General features: G+C 40.7%; 4 protein-coding genes across 9 annotated transcripts; 3 read left to right on the forward strand and 1 right to left on the reverse strand.

The window, feature by feature from the left end:
- The first annotated feature begins 233 nt into the window (after positions 1 to 233).
- Hmt-1 (ABC transporter ATP-binding protein/permease Hmt-1) lies at positions 234 to 3,454 on the forward strand. The gene is made up of 7 exons (XM_026815895.1): positions 234 to 577; positions 654 to 853; positions 944 to 1,106; positions 1,175 to 1,383; positions 1,447 to 1,593; positions 1,659 to 1,882; positions 1,954 to 3,454. Exons 1-7 carry the CDS (start codon positions 272 to 274, stop codon positions 3,225 to 3,227), a joined length of 2,523 nt encoding a protein of 840 aa, XP_026671696.1. The 5' UTR covers positions 234 to 271; the 3' UTR covers positions 3,228 to 3,454.
- A 923-nt stretch (positions 3,455 to 4,377) lies between these two features.
- On the forward strand, positions 4,378 to 6,757 carry LOC108627803 (serine/threonine-protein kinase 16). Of its 2 annotated transcripts, none has more exons than XM_026815902.1 (6): positions 4,378 to 4,498; positions 4,935 to 5,169; positions 5,244 to 5,448; positions 5,512 to 5,666; positions 5,732 to 5,866; positions 5,941 to 6,757. In XM_026815902.1, exons 1-6 carry the CDS (start codon positions 4,473 to 4,475, stop codon positions 6,055 to 6,057), a joined length of 873 nt encoding a protein of 290 aa, XP_026671703.1. In that variant the 5' UTR covers positions 4,378 to 4,472; the 3' UTR covers positions 6,058 to 6,757. The 2 variants fall into 2 exon arrangements, with proteins under 2 accessions (XP_026671703.1, XP_017884776.1); XM_018029287.2 differs by having other exon boundaries at positions 4,462 to 4,701.
- Positions 6,758 to 6,942: 185 nt separating this feature from the next.
- On the forward strand, positions 6,943 to 15,223 carry ATPCL (ATP-citrate synthase). 5 transcript variants are annotated; one of them, XM_018029212.2, is made up of 8 exons: positions 6,943 to 7,092; positions 10,738 to 11,091; positions 11,161 to 11,354; positions 11,549 to 11,859; positions 11,935 to 12,253; positions 12,322 to 12,766; positions 12,838 to 14,407; positions 14,492 to 15,223. In XM_018029212.2, exons 2-8 carry the CDS (start codon positions 10,750 to 10,752, stop codon positions 14,581 to 14,583), a joined length of 3,273 nt encoding a protein of 1,090 aa, XP_017884701.1. In that variant the 5' UTR covers positions 6,943 to 7,092; positions 10,738 to 10,749; the 3' UTR covers positions 14,584 to 15,223. The 5 variants fall into 5 exon arrangements, with proteins under 5 accessions (XP_017884701.1, XP_017884703.1, XP_017884704.1 ...); XM_018029214.2 differs by having other exon boundaries at positions 6,943 to 7,031; XM_018029215.2 differs by lacking the exon at positions 6,943 to 7,092 and adding an exon at positions 7,143 to 7,244.
- A 398-nt stretch (positions 15,224 to 15,621) lies between these two features.
- Positions 15,622 to 18,399, reverse strand: Tango9 (transport and golgi organization 9). Its single transcript, XM_026815901.1, has 9 exons — positions 18,309 to 18,399; positions 17,876 to 18,052; positions 17,437 to 17,533; positions 17,206 to 17,353; positions 16,793 to 17,140; positions 16,646 to 16,730; positions 16,424 to 16,582; positions 16,194 to 16,348; positions 15,622 to 16,113 (listed from the first exon to the last, which is right to left on the reverse strand). The coding sequence occupies exons 3-9, from the start codon at positions 17,511 to 17,513 to the stop codon at positions 15,946 to 15,948; spliced, it is 1,140 nt and encodes a 379-aa protein (XP_026671702.1). The 5' UTR covers positions 17,514 to 17,533; positions 17,876 to 18,052; positions 18,309 to 18,399; the 3' UTR covers positions 15,622 to 15,945.
- Positions 18,400 to 18,467: the final 68 nt, after the last annotated feature.

Genomic DNA, 18,467 nt, shown 5'->3' on the forward strand with positions numbered 1-18,467 from the left:
ATTTTCTAAAACCCAAAAGAGGTAGGCAGCAGACATTGGACTTACAGTTTTTTATTATTTTACGTAGACACATTATATCAACTTCTGCCATTCTTCGCTGCCGGTATTTCTCATTGTCATATCGCAATCTGTGTTTTTTAGGTGATTAAGTAATCTGCAGATTCTCAAAATTGCCTCAAATCAGGAAATGATAAAATAAAGAAGGTGGCACAGTCGTGAGCAATTATTAGAGAAATAGAAAAGAAGATTATTTAACTTTGAATAGTTCAAGATGAATGGAACAATGACTTATTGTCCCCCGAATATAAGTCTCGCTGACATTTGGGTGGACCATGGCATGTCTAAATGCTTCATGGACACAGTTAGTACTGCTGTCATTTCCTTGTACCTGCTAATCTACGGAACCATACAATTGTGGATATATAGAAAGTATGGGACAGATACACCTGTTTTACTACCTAGAAGCAAATTGTACATTGTACAACAGTTCTTCCTCTATTTCGTCCCAGTACTGAGCATAGTAAGATTAATTCTAGATGGGACAATTCTTGGTGATGAAAGAATATATGGTTACATGGTAAGATGTTTGTACAACTGTTGATCCTACATTCAATGTTCGCGACTAAAATTTGAACCCATAATGAACATTTTAGATACTCACAACAGTGCTAACGGTAATTGTTTATCCTTATTCGGTATACATATTGAGAGTAGAGAGACACAAATTGCTTCCAAGTGTTCCACCACGTGGACATGGGCTCATTTTGTTGGGTTTCTGGACATTGGCGTTTATGGCGGACAATCTTGCATTCATCAATATCGGCAAACTCGAGTGGTGGTTTCATCTAAACACGTGAGTTGACCGCATCTTCCGTATTCTTTTGCCCACGCGGTCAACCAGGGATCTATATTTGCTTCGCGTACTTGGCGATGTTATTTGCAGAGTAACAGACCAGATTGAGATGGCACTGTTCGTTCTACGTTACGTAAGCAACCTGGTCATCTTCGCCCTGGGATTGAAAGCTCCAGGGATAACATATTACCCAGCTCCTGAATATCGCACGCTTCCCGATGGTCCGGCTCGACGGTCGAGATATTATCAAGGTGTAAGTCTACGGAACTTCCGCTTTAAGCCAATATAAGCTAATATGAAGCTTGCTGTGTGATTTTATAGAGGCCCGACGATAATAGCTCGACATGGAAGAACGCGTGGTACAAGATAAAGACTTTAGCACCGTTCTTATGGCCGAAAAGCTTCGTGCTACAACTGCGAGTCATCTTCTGTTTCGGATTACTTATAGGGGCTCGGTTGATCAATTTATACGTTCCGATTTACAATAAGAGAATCGTAGATAGCGTATCGGAAACACCTCTCGAATTCAGGTATGCGAAATATATTTCATTAACACGTTAGCATCCAAAATATAAATACTACTTTCGTAACAGATGGGATCTCGTGTTGATTTACGTTACGTTCAAATTTCTCCAAGGCGGCGGCTTTGGTGGGATGGGATTAATTAACAATCTCAGAACGTTCTTGTGGATCCGTATACAACAGTACACTACTCGAGAGATCGAGCTAGAATTATTTAAGTAGGTATTTTCTACTCTCTTTATATTGCCTATGCGATTTGTTATTCGAACATTTTCTTCTACAGACACTTGCATAGCTTAAGTTTGCGTTGGCATCTTGGAAGGAAAACCGGAGAAGTCTTAAGGGTGATGGATCGCGGTACAGATTCCATTAACAATCTTCTTAATTATATTCTCTTTTCGATCGTTCCAACGATCATCGACATATTAATAGCCGTCGTATTCTTCGTCAGTGCTTTTAACAAATGGTTCGGCTTAATTGTTTTCGTAACTATGAGCTTATACATAGGTAGGTATTCGAGACTTATTTCCTTTCCCTTTTTCAATCACAAATTAAGATTTGTTGATTCTGTTCGTTAGTTGCTACTATCTCGATTACCGAGTGGCGTACAAAGTTCCAGCGACGAATGAACTTGGCGGACAACGCTCAAAAGACGCAAAGCGTCGACAGTTTGCTGAACTTTGAAACGGTCAAATATTACGGAGCGGAAGCGTACGAAGTGAACAGCTACAAAAAAGCGATATTGAACTACCAAGTGGAGGAATGGAATGCGTCAATAACATTGAATATCTTGAATACGTTGCAAAATGTAATCGTGTCTGGTGGTTTGTTGGCTGGATCGTTATACTGCCTGCACATGGTTGTAACCAAGGATGGTTTGACAATCGGCGATTACGTTCTCTTTGCCAGTTATATCATTCAGCTTTACGGCCCCTTGAATTGGTTCGGAACTTACTACCGCGCGATACAAAAGAACTTCGTCGACATGGAGAATATGTTCGATCTTCTGAGAGAAGAACAAGAAGTGATCGACGCTCCGGGAGCTGGTCCTTTGGTAGTGAAACGAGGCCAAGTAGAATTCACTAACGTATCGTTCAGTTACACTCCAGGGAAAGTGATATTGAAGAATATCAATTTTGTCGCGGCAGCGGGAAAGACCGTGGCGTTAGTCGGGCCGTCCGGCGCTGGCAAGTCGACGATCATACGGTTGTTGTTCAGATTCTACGACGTGGAACAGGGCGCGATTCTGATCGATGAGCAGAACCTTAAGACCGTCACCCAAGACTCTTTGAGGCGAGCGATAGGCGTCGTACCTCAAGACACAGTATTGTTTAACAATACCATAAAATATAACATTCATTACGGTCGGATCGAAGCCCAAGACGCGGACGTGATAGACGCGGCCAAGAACGCAGATATCCACGAGAGGATTCTATCGTTTCCGAACGGTTACGAGACGCAAGTTGGCGAGAGGGGACTCCGTTTGAGCGGCGGTGAGAAGCAACGCGTTGCCATCGCTCGTACTATACTGAAAGATCCAGCGATCGTGCTCCTTGACGAAGCGACGAGCGCGTTGGACACGCAAACGGAACGCAATATCCAAGCTGCGTTGAGCAGAGTCTGCGCTAATCGTACGACCATCATCGTAGCTCACAGATTGTCCACTATAATACACGCAGACGAGATTCTTGTATTACGAGAGGGAGAAATTGTGGAGAGAGGAAAACACGAGGAACTGATATCTCGCGAAGGAGTATATCATTCTATGTGGCAGGCGCAATTGCAAAACAATCAAGAGACTAATCAACCATCGGACAGTATTGACGATGGGAACGAAGCGACGAAACCTTAATGTTACTAATATAAATTTGATTAACGAAAAGAGAACGTGTGTACCTGTGCTCGTGAAGAAAAGTTTGCCCGTGTAGATCTCACGATTACACGAGTAACGTGGAAACACCAGAACAGCTGTGGAAAAGAGTGTAACAGCTATTCGTTACGTACCTAAAATGTATACTTATTTATGTTTAGAGTATGACGGTATTATGTCGTTGCCAATAAAATATATTTTAGTGATGACTGTTCTTGCAACGAGGCTTTCATTTCGCAAAAGAACGAATAAAAGATAAATTATGTAAATGCATGATATAAATTTTATTTAGTTTCCAATTTTATGCTTATTCTTGAATAAAAATTTTTGGACTGTTCACGGAACGAAAGTTATTCTACTGACGAGGATTCATTTTATTATAAAATTTAACGGTACGTTAAGCATCTGCCGCTTCCTCTCTTCCGTCTGCACGAATGAGTTCCGCGTATGCTCCATCAGGTACCCAACCAGATTCATCGATGGGATCGGTGACAGATACTTCGTTCGCGCCCCAAAAATAATAACTTGTGAAAAATACCCATAGCAGAGCATACACCACCTAATAGAAGGAATTAGCGTGACGGGAGCCTAGTTTTAATAAGTGTTACAATACCGATCCTAGAACGACACAGTTGTTGTTACGAACGTAAAGAATTAAGCAGTACCCAGACCTAATGATTTCGTCGTTCCAGGATAAGAGTTCTGATCCTTCTAAAGGAGAACATTACTTTGAAAACAGTTTTCGTTTCTTCGCTAACCATATTGTCACACATTATCAAGGGACGTGGTAGCGTCCCGAGGGCAATTTATATAATCACCGGTACAATATCCTCATTTCGAAGTTGGCTACGAAATAATTTTCTAAATCTGCTCTGTCCGTTCTATACGATTCGGTACTGTCGCCAGTTTTGTAAAATTCGAAAAACTTTGTTTATGTGTAAATTTACCACAATATCGTGTACGAACTCGGACAATTTTAAAAAATAAACGCGTCCTTTTAAATTAAACAGCTGATGCACGATCGCGACCGTCAACAGTAAATCACGTATCCACGTGTAGGTGTGTAGCACTCCAACTCTAATCCTTATATATATACTCACACCGACTCAACCGCGTTGCTTCTTATGGTTGTTCCCTCCTTTCATGCTCCCACACACCGTACAGCGTACAGTTAGTTTTTACAAGATCTTTGTAGTTGAGTGTATGGAAGACACGCATACAACGTGAATGAAGGATGGCCGAGTAACATGGCGGTAAGTGAGTACGTCAGTACGTCAGTGATGCGTGTCAACAAGAGATAGTTACACTAGATCGTACTTAGCTATCTTTATTATGCCCGATTCAGAATGAACAGCCTCGGTTTGAGTTTAATTTTTAAAATGGGCTGCATATGCTCTAAGGAAACAATCACGGTAAATTCAAGAAATTACACTGTCCGTGAACATCTTGGAGAGGGGCAAGTTCTTAATAGATTATATTTTTTATCGGTTTCTTCTCTTTTTATTCCGTTTCGTTTGAAATTGAAGATTATTCTCATTATTACTCTCGGTCTCGATCGAGTTGAACTTTATCTTGACTTCAATCAATCGCATTTATTTCAAGTTTTCGACTAAATTAGCTCGTTACATATAATTATTAATCTTTTTCCCAACTCCTCTCTGATTTACTTCAATTTGCGCGTAATTTTAGGGGATTCAGCACTGTACTCTTAGTGGAAGAAGCGTCGACTCGTAAAAAGTACGCCGTTAAGAAAATAGTTTGTCACGGTTTGGAAGATCAGAGACTGGCGGCGAAGGAAATCGAGTATCACAATCTTGTAAAGCATCCGAACGTGATAGAATGCATCGATTCCGCTTACAAAGGAACAGCCGACCCTGTGGCCAATGCTACAAGCGAAGTATTAATCGTTTTACCATACTATCATGTAAGTGATCGTTGAATGTTACTTCAATTTCTATAAACCAAAGAAAGATAGTCAAGTTTCCGATCGATTTCTAGAGAGGTACTCTCGCGTACGAATTAGAGCGACGATCTAAAACGAAGGATTACATGGGCGAGCTGGATATTTTAAATATTTTCTTACAAATATGCGAAGGCGTAAAAGCGTTTCACGAAGCGCAACCAGAACCGCTCGCTCATAGAGATCTGAAGACTGCAAATATAGTTCTCGGCGATGGAAGTACACCCGTCATAATGGACTTAGGTAGGGTCTAATATTTGAAACATGAGAACGCCAAGAACGGTCGCTAAATAATGATTTTCGTAGGTTCCGTAGCTCCGGCTAGAGTTAAAGTATGCGGCTCGCAAGCGGCGCAAGTCCTGCAAGATTTAGCGGCAGAGCGTTGCTCGATGCCTTACAGAGCACCGGAATTGTTTAACGTCGAGAGCTACTGTATGGTAGACGAACGGACGGATATTTGGGTAATTTCATCAAGATTCTTCATTCGTACCGTCGAATTTGAGAAAATAAAATTACGTTCTTCCAGTCTTTAGGATGTATTCTTTACGCGATGTGTTATTTTAAATCGCCGTTCGACGCAGTATACGAAAGAGGAGACAGCGTCGCTTTAGCTGTAATGAGCGCGAATATCGCTTTCCCGGAAGATGCACCTTACAACGAGGTATCGCATATTCTGTACGAACGCGATCGTTCAGTTAACAGTAAGAAAATTTAACCTCCCAATCTACTTCACAGGATATGCAGAATCTGATTTTATCAATGTTGAAAGTTAATCCCATGGAACGTCCTTACATATACAGCGTCATAGAGAACGTGCAAGATCTAATTTCCAAGTTGGAAAACAAAGTGTAACGAACTGTAAAAAGCAATAATCTTTTTATTTATTCGACGATTGATGTACAGACAATTTTTACCATACCGTAAGATTTAAGTTTGTCGTCCTATGAGAAGAGAGAAACTGGACCCAATCGTATTGCATCGTTTCAGTATATCGTGTGGTTACGTTCTATTCGCGCGTAGACGTGAAATAAGGAAAAAAACGATTTCTAGAAAATGCATTTCTTACAGATACTATGCATTTTAATATATATGTAAATAGCAGCATTTTAAACGAACACTTTTATCGCACCGTGAAATGTAAAGGTTCTTTGTAATAGTATATTTTTATAAAATGCAACTCGGTACTTTTTTCCCGAATTATTACTCGACGTTACCACTGCGAGAAATTAATATTCCGCTTCAAGGAATGAAAATTCGTAGTTAACATTTTTCTAATTTCGCATTGAACAGACGTATAATGGCCTTCCCAGTGAATTAGATGAGAATTTAACAGTGACTGTGGTGCACAACACATTGGACCTCAAAATGATCATTCGCAGTGCAATAATAACGATCACCGTATGCGATGATTGAATGTGTATAAGAAAAATTATGTAAATATTATTCAATACATCTAAACAATGATTATTTGTAAGAGTAAAAGGATTCTAAGACGTCTCTACGACGTGTTTAAATTTTTATAAAATTTAAACATATTTCTCTATACGATTAATAGAATTGTTTTTATTTAAATTCCGTAGGACCTTTGGGGAGAATAAAATATTTCTATGTTCGATTGTTCGAACGAAAGTGAATTTGCAATTCAAAAGGAGGGGGGATAGAGATTGTACAAACGTGAAAATGCATCGATAAGTGTCGATAACGTTTGGCCGCACTCCGTACTTCACACCGGTAACGTCCAAGCTAAATAAGAATGTAAAGTAGTTTTTTCACGAGCTTATGCTTCAAGTGATACGTCGCCTTCACCGTACAGTTAAATAGCAAAGGTCTGTTGAAATATCCTGTTAGTGTTCGTTACTGCATCTTACAGTCGCGAGTTTCCGAACCGTAAGTCCCTATTTATTCCACGTACTCAACGAGTTTCTAACTACTCTTACGCTAATGATAAACTAACCTTAAACCGAGACCGATTCGTGAGAAAATTTGCTAATATTTCTGATTAGTTTAACATCAACGCGAAAACGGCTGATGATATAATCGTAAGTTAGTCGTTTCTTTAATAGATAATCTTTAAGTTGATTAATATTAAATTATCGATCGCATAATGTAAAGTATGCACATACATAGTCCTAATTCGCATGAATTGAGAATTGAAAATTTTAATTGAAATTGAAATCGTTCGCTTAACTATTGTAATAATTTAATGCACGGCTTAGTTTTTCTTTTGTTTGCGCGAACGAAAGAGTAGTTCACAATCTCGTGTTACTTAATTGCAATCAAGTGCTTCTAACTGATTACGCTTCACCTTATTTCTTCTCATTCCCACTTCCATCATTTTAATCGTTTTAAAGACAAGATCCGTGATAGCGTTAGTTTATCATTACGTGATTATGTTATCCTTTACGTAAAAAACACGGCTAGCTTATCTATCGTATACTGTATCGCATAATTTAAAGTAGATAACGGAAGTCGACCGTAAACGAATTAATGAATAATTCAATGTTAAATATTACGTGAATATATGTATATATAGTTTGATCGTACGTATTCGATCGACAGATAGCACAAGGTACAACATCGCATTACTGAATTATTTTCCTCTGTTTACGTAAATCGTAGAAAATGGTTGACCGTAGTGTATCTATTCTCATTTACGTTTTGCATTTTCGCATTCAATTCTTGAGTTTATGTGTAACAATGATATCTATTTCAAATACTTCGAAAAAACGGTTATTCAGACACTCGAGTGACATGTTTTATAAAGGTCAAGGTTGCACTTCAATGTAGGAGATATTCATAAATGGAAAGATAACCGGAGGACCCTCCATTGAAATATCGTTAGCTGAATTCAAGATATTTTTCGTTATTTAGTTGAGGATGAATTCGCGAACCGGTAACTGGACAATGCGTACAATAATAATTAGATAGTTACAACTTTCACGTCTTTCGTTATAAAAACATTCGATACTTTGTACATAATTGGAGTCACAAGAATAATTGACAGTCGTGACTATCGCGAAATGTAAAACAAGCGTCAAGACGCGACTGTAAAAAAAGGGGAAAAGAGATTCGTCATCGGGACAAATAGCGTAAAATGTCAAACTCGTATTATGTTCGTTCTTTACAATTCGAACGATTTTGAACTTTCTTTTTTTCTTAGTACACTCTTATTCCTGAGTCTAACTCGGATTTTTCTAATACTTATTGATACATCTCTTAACCGCGTGAAAATCTCTTCGTACATGGTACTAGATTTCTCAAGTCATCAGTTCGAGTCGTGGCTAAATTGCATAATGATCAAAAGAGTTTAAAAACCTTTGCTATCTTGTCCACGTGGTAAGCGGTGATCGCGTTACAAGTCACGTGACGAATACTTAATTCTCGTACGATACTTGAAGCTTGGACATTCTGCCTGATCGCCGATACTTATTTCTTTTCCTCACTTCAACTGATATTATAGGCATTCCATTAAATTATTGAGCTGCGTGTCGTCAATTTTTGTGAAAGCAATAACGCTTTGGGGCATAATTTTTATGGAAAGAAAAAGTACGATTTACGGTTCTCGTTAGATAAGGTCGGGACAATAGTCGGAGCAAAAATATCGAATATCATTGAACCTAGATAATAGCTTTTTCCTGTCTAGATTACGGTAATGTAAAACCGTGCTAATTTTGCAGGCATTTCTTAGAATTCTTTCGTAGGCCACACGCATTGAATTAAGCGAAACGTAAAAAAGTTATTTCGCAACGCACATGTCGAATTTAGACAATCTAGCTGCGGTCTAGCAATTTTTAGCGCAAACGAGAAGATCGTGCGCATCTCTTTAATTGCCGTGAAATGAACAAATTGAACAAGTTCTCTTCATTAGTCGAGGGAGAACGATTATATAATTTTTGAAGGACACTTTTTTCGTTGTAATCGTAAAATTGAGAAGGGTTACGGCGTATGACGCTGTACAGAAAAAACTAAGAAAATAGGCTAACACGAGCGAGCGACTCGTGAGGAAAAAAACAGCGGAATCGTACGATATCTTGAGATATCGTGAACTTTTGCCGTTACTTATGCGTACAGTGTCGTGTTCAGCGATCAGTTAGCCGCCGGCAGTGTTTCGAGCTGGACGTGTTCATGCACTCCATCCTCTGTGTAAAAAGATCCTCGCAGGTTAACGTTTCGTTTCACGTGCAATAATTCGTCAACGGAATATCGACTCTTTTTTTTGAACGTAAAGTGAGTGAATTTCGTAATTTTCTCATTTCACGTGTACACGTATTGACGTCCGGTGAATCGCCAAGATTTGCTACACGAAATCCCTGTATATTTTTCTACTTCGCATATCACGAAACATCGACGATACGTTTTATCTATTGAAATAGGAAAGAGAGTGTTTTACATATTGCGGACAAGAAGGGTTGAACAAAATCGATAGGAAACACCGAGCCATTGTAAAGTAAATACTAGGTAGATTCTTATTGAACGAGAGCATCTGGGTATTTATATAATTTCCGTGTGCGCATACACTTGCACGTGAAGTAGCTGATGCAAAAAATAAAAAAATATGAAATATAATGACGCGACCAACACGTAGCCGTAACCGTCGAGGTGAAAGTTCTGTGTCTTTAAATTTTCTTCACGCTTCCCTTCCGTGTCAGATTTTTTCGATCCATTTGTCAGATCCGCGTTTAAATTAGATTCTGGATAACGGAATAAGAATTATTATCGGTATTATTGCTGGAGGATTATTCATTCCCGTAGTACGCGTGGCTATTTGAAATGCAAATTCGAATGTCAGAGTTCTCAGGCTGACATAACTATTTGATTTGCTTACATTGCAGGTAAATTTCCTGGGTTGCGAGTGTATTATATGTATATACGACACTACGCGAAGCGAAACGTGTTCTCGTTAGACGGTGAACGTTCACGTACAAAACGGGAATTAAAATTCGTACAACCTCTAAACTCCAAAGTACAAAACAGATCGTTTCGTTTTTCTATCTACACGTATTTACTACTATAGATGTCTAGTATTAAATTTAGACGTATCGCAACAGGAAAGATTTATTCGCTTTTATGCATGCGACCGAGTGCGCGAGTACGTAAGTGTACGTTGCAAATGAGTGCGCTTCGATGATTGTATAACTATGTTCCTGGTTTAAAAAAGTCTATATGTTGTTCAAATGACGTGCGGTGACGCGGTAGTTAAAACTAGGTAATTCAAAATAAGGGGCAAGTCAGACGTTTCATTTATCTTAACAGTACTGAATCGCACATCGATTACACTCGCGTACAATTTTCTCCACCGGTTTTCATGTTCAAAAAGAACGATCTTAAACTTAGCAACCACAGTAGTAGGCTGGTACTATTAAATATTGTTCGAGCAAGTTTTTTTCGACGCGACGCGACGCGTAGCAGTGGAATGCGGTCGACCAACTTTTACCTGAAAGTCTCTCGGAACCGTATGATTTAAATTCGAGAAGCGTTCGAAATACGCTTTTTCCTTTTCTCTTTTAATATCGTACGAACTTGTCTTTTCAGAATCGTTAAAAAATGTCGGCAAAAGCGATTCGCGAGGCAACAGGGAAGGATCTGATCAACCGCAAGCTACCTTCTGGCACGGCAGCGGTCAAATGTCGATTCGCGACCATCACGGAAAATACAAATTGGACGGACGTCGCGAACGATCACCCGTGGGTGAAAACCGAGAAATTGGTGGTGAAGCCGGATCAGTTGATCAAACGACGTGGGAAACTCGGTCTGATTAAAGTGAACGCGGATCTGCCTACAGTTCAACAATGGGTTGGAGAAAGAATGAACAAGGATCAACAAGTGGGGAAAGCTACCGGAAAGCTGAGAACATTCATCATCGAACCCTTTGTTCCTCACAAGCAGGTAAACAACGATCATACATTCATTTCTAGGAAACAAGACCATCGTGTCAAACACCGTTTCGATTCGTAGGAAGAGGAAGCCTACGTTTGCATTTATTCGCATCGCAAAGCTGATACCATTCTGTTCCACCACGAGGGTGGCGTCGATATCGGGGACGTCGACGCGAAAGCCTTGAAACTGGACGTGCTCGTTGGAGAAGAAGCTCCCGATCAAGCCACGATCACAGAGAAATTATTAGTGCACGTAGCGTCTAATAGGAAAGAGTAAGCGAAACTGCGAGCTATTCTTTAGTTGTTGTACCTTAGAGCTGAATCAACTCGATACTACACAATTCATTTCATGCAAGTTTTATGCATGATTAAGATTAGAAAATTACATCTCGTAGGTCGATCGTTCGGTTCTGAGGTACAGATTTCGTAGTACTCTCTGTTCTGATCACGGCGTTCATTTTTTTCAGAGCGATTGCCAAATTCATAGAATCTCTGTACAAGCTCTACGTTAATTTATACTTCACTTACCTAGAGATAAACCCATTGGTGGTAACGGATAATGGAATTTACATACTCGATCTCGCCGCGAAGTTGGACACAACCGCGGACTTCATATGTAGACCGGATTGGGGAGAGATTGATTACCCGCCGCCGTTCGGAAGGGATGCTTATCCGGAGGAGGCTTATATCGCAGACCTGGATGCTAAGTCTGGAGCCAGTTTGAAATTGACTATTCTAAATCCAGCCGGTCGAATATGGACGATGGTAGCAGGCGGTGGTCAGTAGCATCTTATCATCGCATCCGTCTCTAAGATTTTTTCTCAATTCCATCCCGGATTCGTCATACTTTTAGGTGCATCTGTAATTTACTCGGACACCATCTGCGATCTGGGCGCCGCGAACGAGCTAGCCAACTACGGCGAGTACTCGGGCGCGCCGAGCGAACAGCAGACGTACGAGTACGCGAAAACTATTTTGGGGCTGATGACGAAGGAAAAGCGGAAAGAGGGAAAGGTGCTGATCATCGGTGGCGGTATCGCCAACTTTACGAACGTTGCAGCTACGTTTAAAGGTATCGTGAAGGCGTTACAGGAATTCCAGCCGAAACTCGTCGAGCACAATGTACAAATATTCGTGAGGAGAGCGGGACCGAATTATCAAGAAGGCTTGAGGTATTTCATATTCCCGCGTGACGCGATGAAATGATTCGTAGGTGATCGAGCGCTATTTCCAATTCCAGAATCATCCGCGAAGTCGGTAGGAGATTGGGTATTCCCGTTTACGTGTTCGGCCCGGAGACTCACATGACGGCCATATGCGCGATGGCGTTGGGCAAAAAACCAATTCCGGACCCGGAAGCTCAGGAGTTCTCAACCGCTAACTTTCTTCTACCGTCGGGACAAGACGTAGGACCCTCTGCCCCGCAGAGAGCCACGACTTCATCCGCATTGGCTGCGAAAAGATCGAAACTGAAATCAAGCGATCTGGTGGATGGGTCGCCGCAAGAAAGCAAGGAATTGTTCGGGAATAAAACCAGAGCGATCATCTGGGGTATGCAAACTAGAGCTGTTCAGAGCATGCTGGACTTCGACTTCGTTTGTCGTAGATCCGAACCCTCCGTAGCTGCTCTTGTGTATCCTTTCACCGGTGATCACAAACAGAAATTCTATTGGGGACACAAGGAGGTAAGATTCGATGACGATTTTATTCTGAATTGACATTTTTTCGGATGTAAACGCATGGTTTTAATCGATAGGTACTCATTCCCGTGTACAAACAAATGAGGGATGCTATGACCAAGCACACGGACGCGGACGTCATGGTGACGTTCGCGTCGTTGAGATCCGCGTACGACAGCGCGGTCGAAACGATGCAGTTCCCGCAAATCCGAACAATCGCCATCATCGCCGAAGGTATACCCGAGAACATGACGAGGAAGTTAATTTTAATGGCGGAACAGAAGGGTGTAACGATCATCGGGCCGGCTACTGTCGGCGGTGTCAAGCCCGGCTGCTTTAAAATCGGTAACACTGGCGGTATGATGGACAACATTCTTCACAGTAAACTTTACAGACCCGGTAGCGTCGCATATGTCTCCCGGTCCGGAGGCATGTCCAACGAATTGAACAACATTATTTCGAAGGCCACCAACGGAGTGTTGGAAGGTGTGGCAATTGGCGGAGATCGTTATCCCGGAACGACTTTCATGGATCACATAATGCGTTACCAAGCGAATCCGGATGTGAAACTGATCGTGCTTCTCGGCGAGGTGGGCGGCGTGGAAGAGTACGAGGTTTGCCAGGCGTTAAAATCGAAAAAGATCAACAAACCGCTGGTCGCCTGGTGCATCGGTACATGCGCTAGCATGTTCAATTCCGAAGTTCAGTTCGGTCACGCCGGATCCATCGCTCACAGTAATCTGGAGACAGCTTCGTCAAAGAACGCCGCGTTGAAGCAAGCTGGCGCCTATGTTCCAGACAGCTTCGACAACTTAGGCGACCTGATGCAAATCGTTTACGAGAAGCTCGTCAAGGAAGGCAGTATAGTACCCGAACCTGAAGTACCACCACCTACCGTTCCCATGGACTACAATTGGGCCAGGGAACTCGGTTTGATACGAAAGCCTGCATCCTTCATGACGTCGATATGCGACGAACGCGGTCAAGAGTTGCTGTACGCGGGAATGCCCGTAACCGAGGTTCTCAAACAGAACGTGGGAATCGGCGGCGTGGTTTCCCTGTTATGGTTCCAGCGATGTCTGCCGCCCATTTACTGTAAGTTCCTCGAAATGTCCTTGATGCTGACTGCCGATCACGGACCTGCCGTCTCAGGAGCGCATAATACCATCGTCTGCGCCAGAGCCGGCAAGGATTTGGTCAGCTCTCTCGTTTCCGGTCTATTGACTATCGGTGATCGTTTCGGTGGTGCTTTGGACGGAGCGGCTCGAATGTTCTCCGAGGCATACGACAGCGGATTACACCCGCAAGAGTTCGTGAACAACACGCGGAAAAAGGGTAAACTGATCATGGGTATCGGTCATCGTATCAAGTCCATAAACAACCCAGACATGCGAGTGAAACTGATCAAGGAATACGTGATGGAGAACTTCCCCGCGAGACCGTTGGTGGAATACGCATTGGAAGTGGAGAAGATAACGACGAGCAAGAAACCTAATTTGATCTTGAACGTGGACGGTATAATCGCTTGCGCGTTCGTCGACATGCTGAGGAACAGCGGTACTTTCACGAGGGAGGAGGCACAGGAATATATCGAAATAGGTGCTATAAATAGTTTATTCATTCTCGGGAGGAGTATAGGTTTCATTGGTGAGTAATCAACGTTTCGTTATTATTTCATTTTTTAATTGAGTTATGCTCGAGAACATGTTTCTCGTTTTCTGTTGAACACAGGTCATTACATGGATCAAAGGAGGCTGAAGCAAGGTCTGTACCGGCATCCTTGGGACGATATCTCATACGTGTTGCCGGAGCAGTACAATTAAGGTTCATTCATTTTCCATTTATCCATCGTTTGTCGTGAACGCATAATAAAAAGTTCGATACGACTTCATTCGGTAAAAGTTTTAAGTAGTTCCGATGTCATGTCATACGCGTGTTTTGATCATAATCGTGACTAATAGAATCGATTCGGCACAGTACTCGAGGATGATCGATGGATGAGGTAAAGCCGGGTGGGAGCTGTCGCGCGATCAAATTACGTTTGTTTATTATAATCCTATTGCCTTGTCGCTGCACCTTAGCTTGATAAAACGAGCGGAGAATGGTGCACCGAAGGCGTTATGTAAAAAATTCATTTTCGTACATTCCATTTCAAGCATTTTCTCAGTCTGGTAAGAAGAATTTAGGTATGAATCGCGGTGTGCATTCATTTTCGTAGCAATAATTGATTCAAGGTGATAAGGCACAAAATACGTTCTTTCCACGGTTTCTTGTGAAAATATCGCTTCGCGTAATTAGAAAACCTCGTTACGCGTTGTATATCATGTGTACGTGTGTACACATAAAAGCGTGCATCGTGCACATGTTGTTCCACCCTTGTACAATACGTGTGTACACGCGTTGCACAAGTTAGCTCCTCCTTTATGCATATGTAGGAATTAATAAACGTATGTAATATTTATGTACCATCCTTCCCCTTTAATTAACCAAAGATGCTTGAGAAGACTTTATTAACTGTAAATAATATGCGTATTAAAAATTATTTTTCTATACGATTGACGTAAGAAAGAATCTTCCGATCTTTTTAAAATTACAATGCAAGAACGTATCGTGAAAGAATAAGTACTTTAATGATTCCTTACATTAATATGTACTTTAACACAGTAATGGTAGTAAACTGATACATTTAAATATATAATTATGAGATATTCTGAGTCGTGAAATCGTTATCTTCTTTCGTGTGTCGAGAGCTAAAATGAACATAAAGTTATAATCCATTCTTGTTTACAAAATTAAAATAAAAACTCGTCGTGTTTTGGTCTACAATTAACAATTGGAAGGTACTTTCACATTAATTGGAATTCAAGATCCAAGTATCTCTTTATCAGCAAACGTTGAAGATACATACATTTATATTAAAAGCCTATGCAAAACGACATCGAAAAATACACGTCCTTACATATGATGCGTCGAATTTGAAAGCTGAACAAATTAGTACGAACGCGGAAATCGAGTTTTTTGAACGAAACATATCGAAAATGGTCTTACACAATTATCAAGATCACAGGCTTTACCGTTCTTCGAAGAAAATTGGCGTGTAACAGATCTCACGAAAATACGAGCATTCTTCTTGTTATACGGAATTAGCGATCATACGCTTCGACGAGGAAGAATATGTATCAATTTTATTCGGTTTCTGGAATGTCGTCCGCTGCCGTATTAATAATATTTTCACGATCATTTGGTGGCGGTCTGTGTCGGCCTAGACGGTATCTACATTTTCGTACAAGTTGAGGTATAATAATATTGTTATAGATACAGGTACCACTGAACAGAATCGTGAAACCGATTAGCTGAGGATTAAAAAAACAAAAAATTGAAACATATTATGTATAGAGAGAAAGGATAGTTCGTGAAACATCGTTCAACTTACCTGTACATACTGGAACTTTTGTTCCTGCACTATTAAAGAAAAGACCCATATAACGATCGTTCGGACACTGTCTAATATCATTCTGGTGGTAGCACTCATCTCTTTGGTGACGCTTATACCAGCGAAATTGAAGAAGGCTATGCTAAACGATATACCTGCGTGCAAGAGTGAACATCAGACATGAATCTTTTCCATATACAGTGACAAAAAATATATTGGCGTCTACTAACCGACTATCGCCATCAACAAATGACCGCTATTCCCGATCTGAACCAACGCGTCCGCGGTAGCCTCCATAGTTCCCCGTGAATTGTCGGCAAACGGGGGTGTTGCGTGTATAAAGTTAAGGGGAACCATTAACACGCATATGAAAATAAATCCGAATACACCTGAAGAAATATACGAGATATTTTCTATTTATGCTTGAAACGCGGAATATATACAAAACGTACCTTCCCAACCGACTGCTTGAAGCGCTGGTATGTTCTGTCCCGCAACAAATTTCTCCTCTACCACCATTTGAACCGCAGTTATTACCTACGACGATAAAATCAATAAATCTGTTCATCGAATGAAACCCCGGATCGAAGAATCATTACCTGCGCGCATATGATCAGAAGATCTCCGGTTAAAATCGAGTTTCTGCTAATGTCCTTGTCTTCCGTGATAGCGTCGCTCACCCCGACGAGAGCTAAACCAAGTATCACCATTACTATACCGCTCCATTCTCTACGACCTAGTTTTTTATTCAGGAAACCCATCGAGAGTATAGCCGTAAATATAACAGAAGCACCACGGAGCATTTGAAAACTACTCGCGTATGTCATATTCAGACCAACGTACATGACAGAGGTAGCACATGTATCGCACAAGGCAGGAATCAATAGAAGGAAAGGATTGAATACATGCGATCCTTTGGTCAAAGGATGGGTATCCACAGAGCCATCCTGTAATTGAATCAAAGATAAAGATATCGCCGGACTCGCCTATCGTTTCGACGAATGAAACTTACGCCTTTTCGAGTGTAGTAATAATGAAGAATTTTGAATACTACGAGGCACATCATTTCACCGATGAACATGAAGGTAGATTGCATGAAGGGATGATTAAAATGTCTAGGCTGGCCATCTTCTCCTCGTACAATTTGTTCATCAGCGTATCTGCATTAACAAAAATGGAACGAGCATTGAGAACATCTCTCAATCCCATTATCTTTGTATCGCGTACATTCCATAGCACGTACTTTACGGATAAAGTATTAAACGATCCAGTGATGACCATGAGAAGAGCCAACAAACGTTGATACTGTGTCCATGCCATTTTTAAGTATTTATAAGAGCCTAAAACACAAATTTGCAGAACGGAAACGATCCTTCAATCTAAGAGCGCACGGAGCATTACGGCATTACTCATGTTACTGAAATATTTTATGTAAGAAACATCCAGGAAAATCGTGAAGGGCAGTAACTTTTATTACAAAGAAATACTGGAAGACATATTTACGGAAACACGGAGATAAATGACTCATAGTACGTAGCTGATTGTACGAAGATAAACTTTGTAAAATGTTAAAACGAACAAGCAACAATTTGTACTACCAGAGGACATCAATTTTGAGCTTCTGTACTCATAAGTGAAAGTTGACATAATTGTATGAAATTTAATTAAATACATCTACATACCTTACGATTAGTCGAGTCAAATTTTCATGTCAGCATCAAAGATACGAGTCTGCAGTTTCTTCTATTAAGATAAGTAATACAAAAAGCCTGAGTTCATCGCATATGGTAACGATAAACTCATAATAATGAATTCATGTCATTCGTTTAAAATCCAATCTCTGTCGCTACGTCAGACTCCTTTAGTAAAAGAACAGTCTGGATCAGTCTGGATCCAGTATTGTGGTTATATTTAAATTATTCGAATATGAAGATGATGATATCTGTACGTGTATCCAAACGCTATCAATTCCGATAATATCGATGATTCTCAATTATACAAGGAAGCACGATAGCCACTTGATGCATTTCGTATACAATTTACTATGGTACTTTAAATCACGTAATTACTACGTGTTAAATATGAGGAGAATGCGTATATATACGCATACGATACCCGAAACAATTCCCGATTCTGTGTATACGTAAAATAGAATTCATTCAAATTCGATGTATCGCTCGCAGATGTATAACGAAATATTTTCTAGAATCCAAGAGTTGATGCATCAAAGATTCGATTGTCTAAGCAGCGTTTTGCGACGAGCCTAATTGTCGT

The sequence above is a fragment of the Ceratina calcarata genome, unplaced genomic scaffold (assembly GCF_001652005.2).
Source record: "Ceratina calcarata isolate Rehan_Ccalc_2016 unplaced genomic scaffold, ASM165200v1 scaffold48.2, whole genome shotgun sequence".
In the NCBI taxonomy this organism is placed as follows: domain Eukaryota; kingdom Metazoa; phylum Arthropoda; class Insecta; order Hymenoptera; family Apidae; genus Ceratina; species Ceratina calcarata.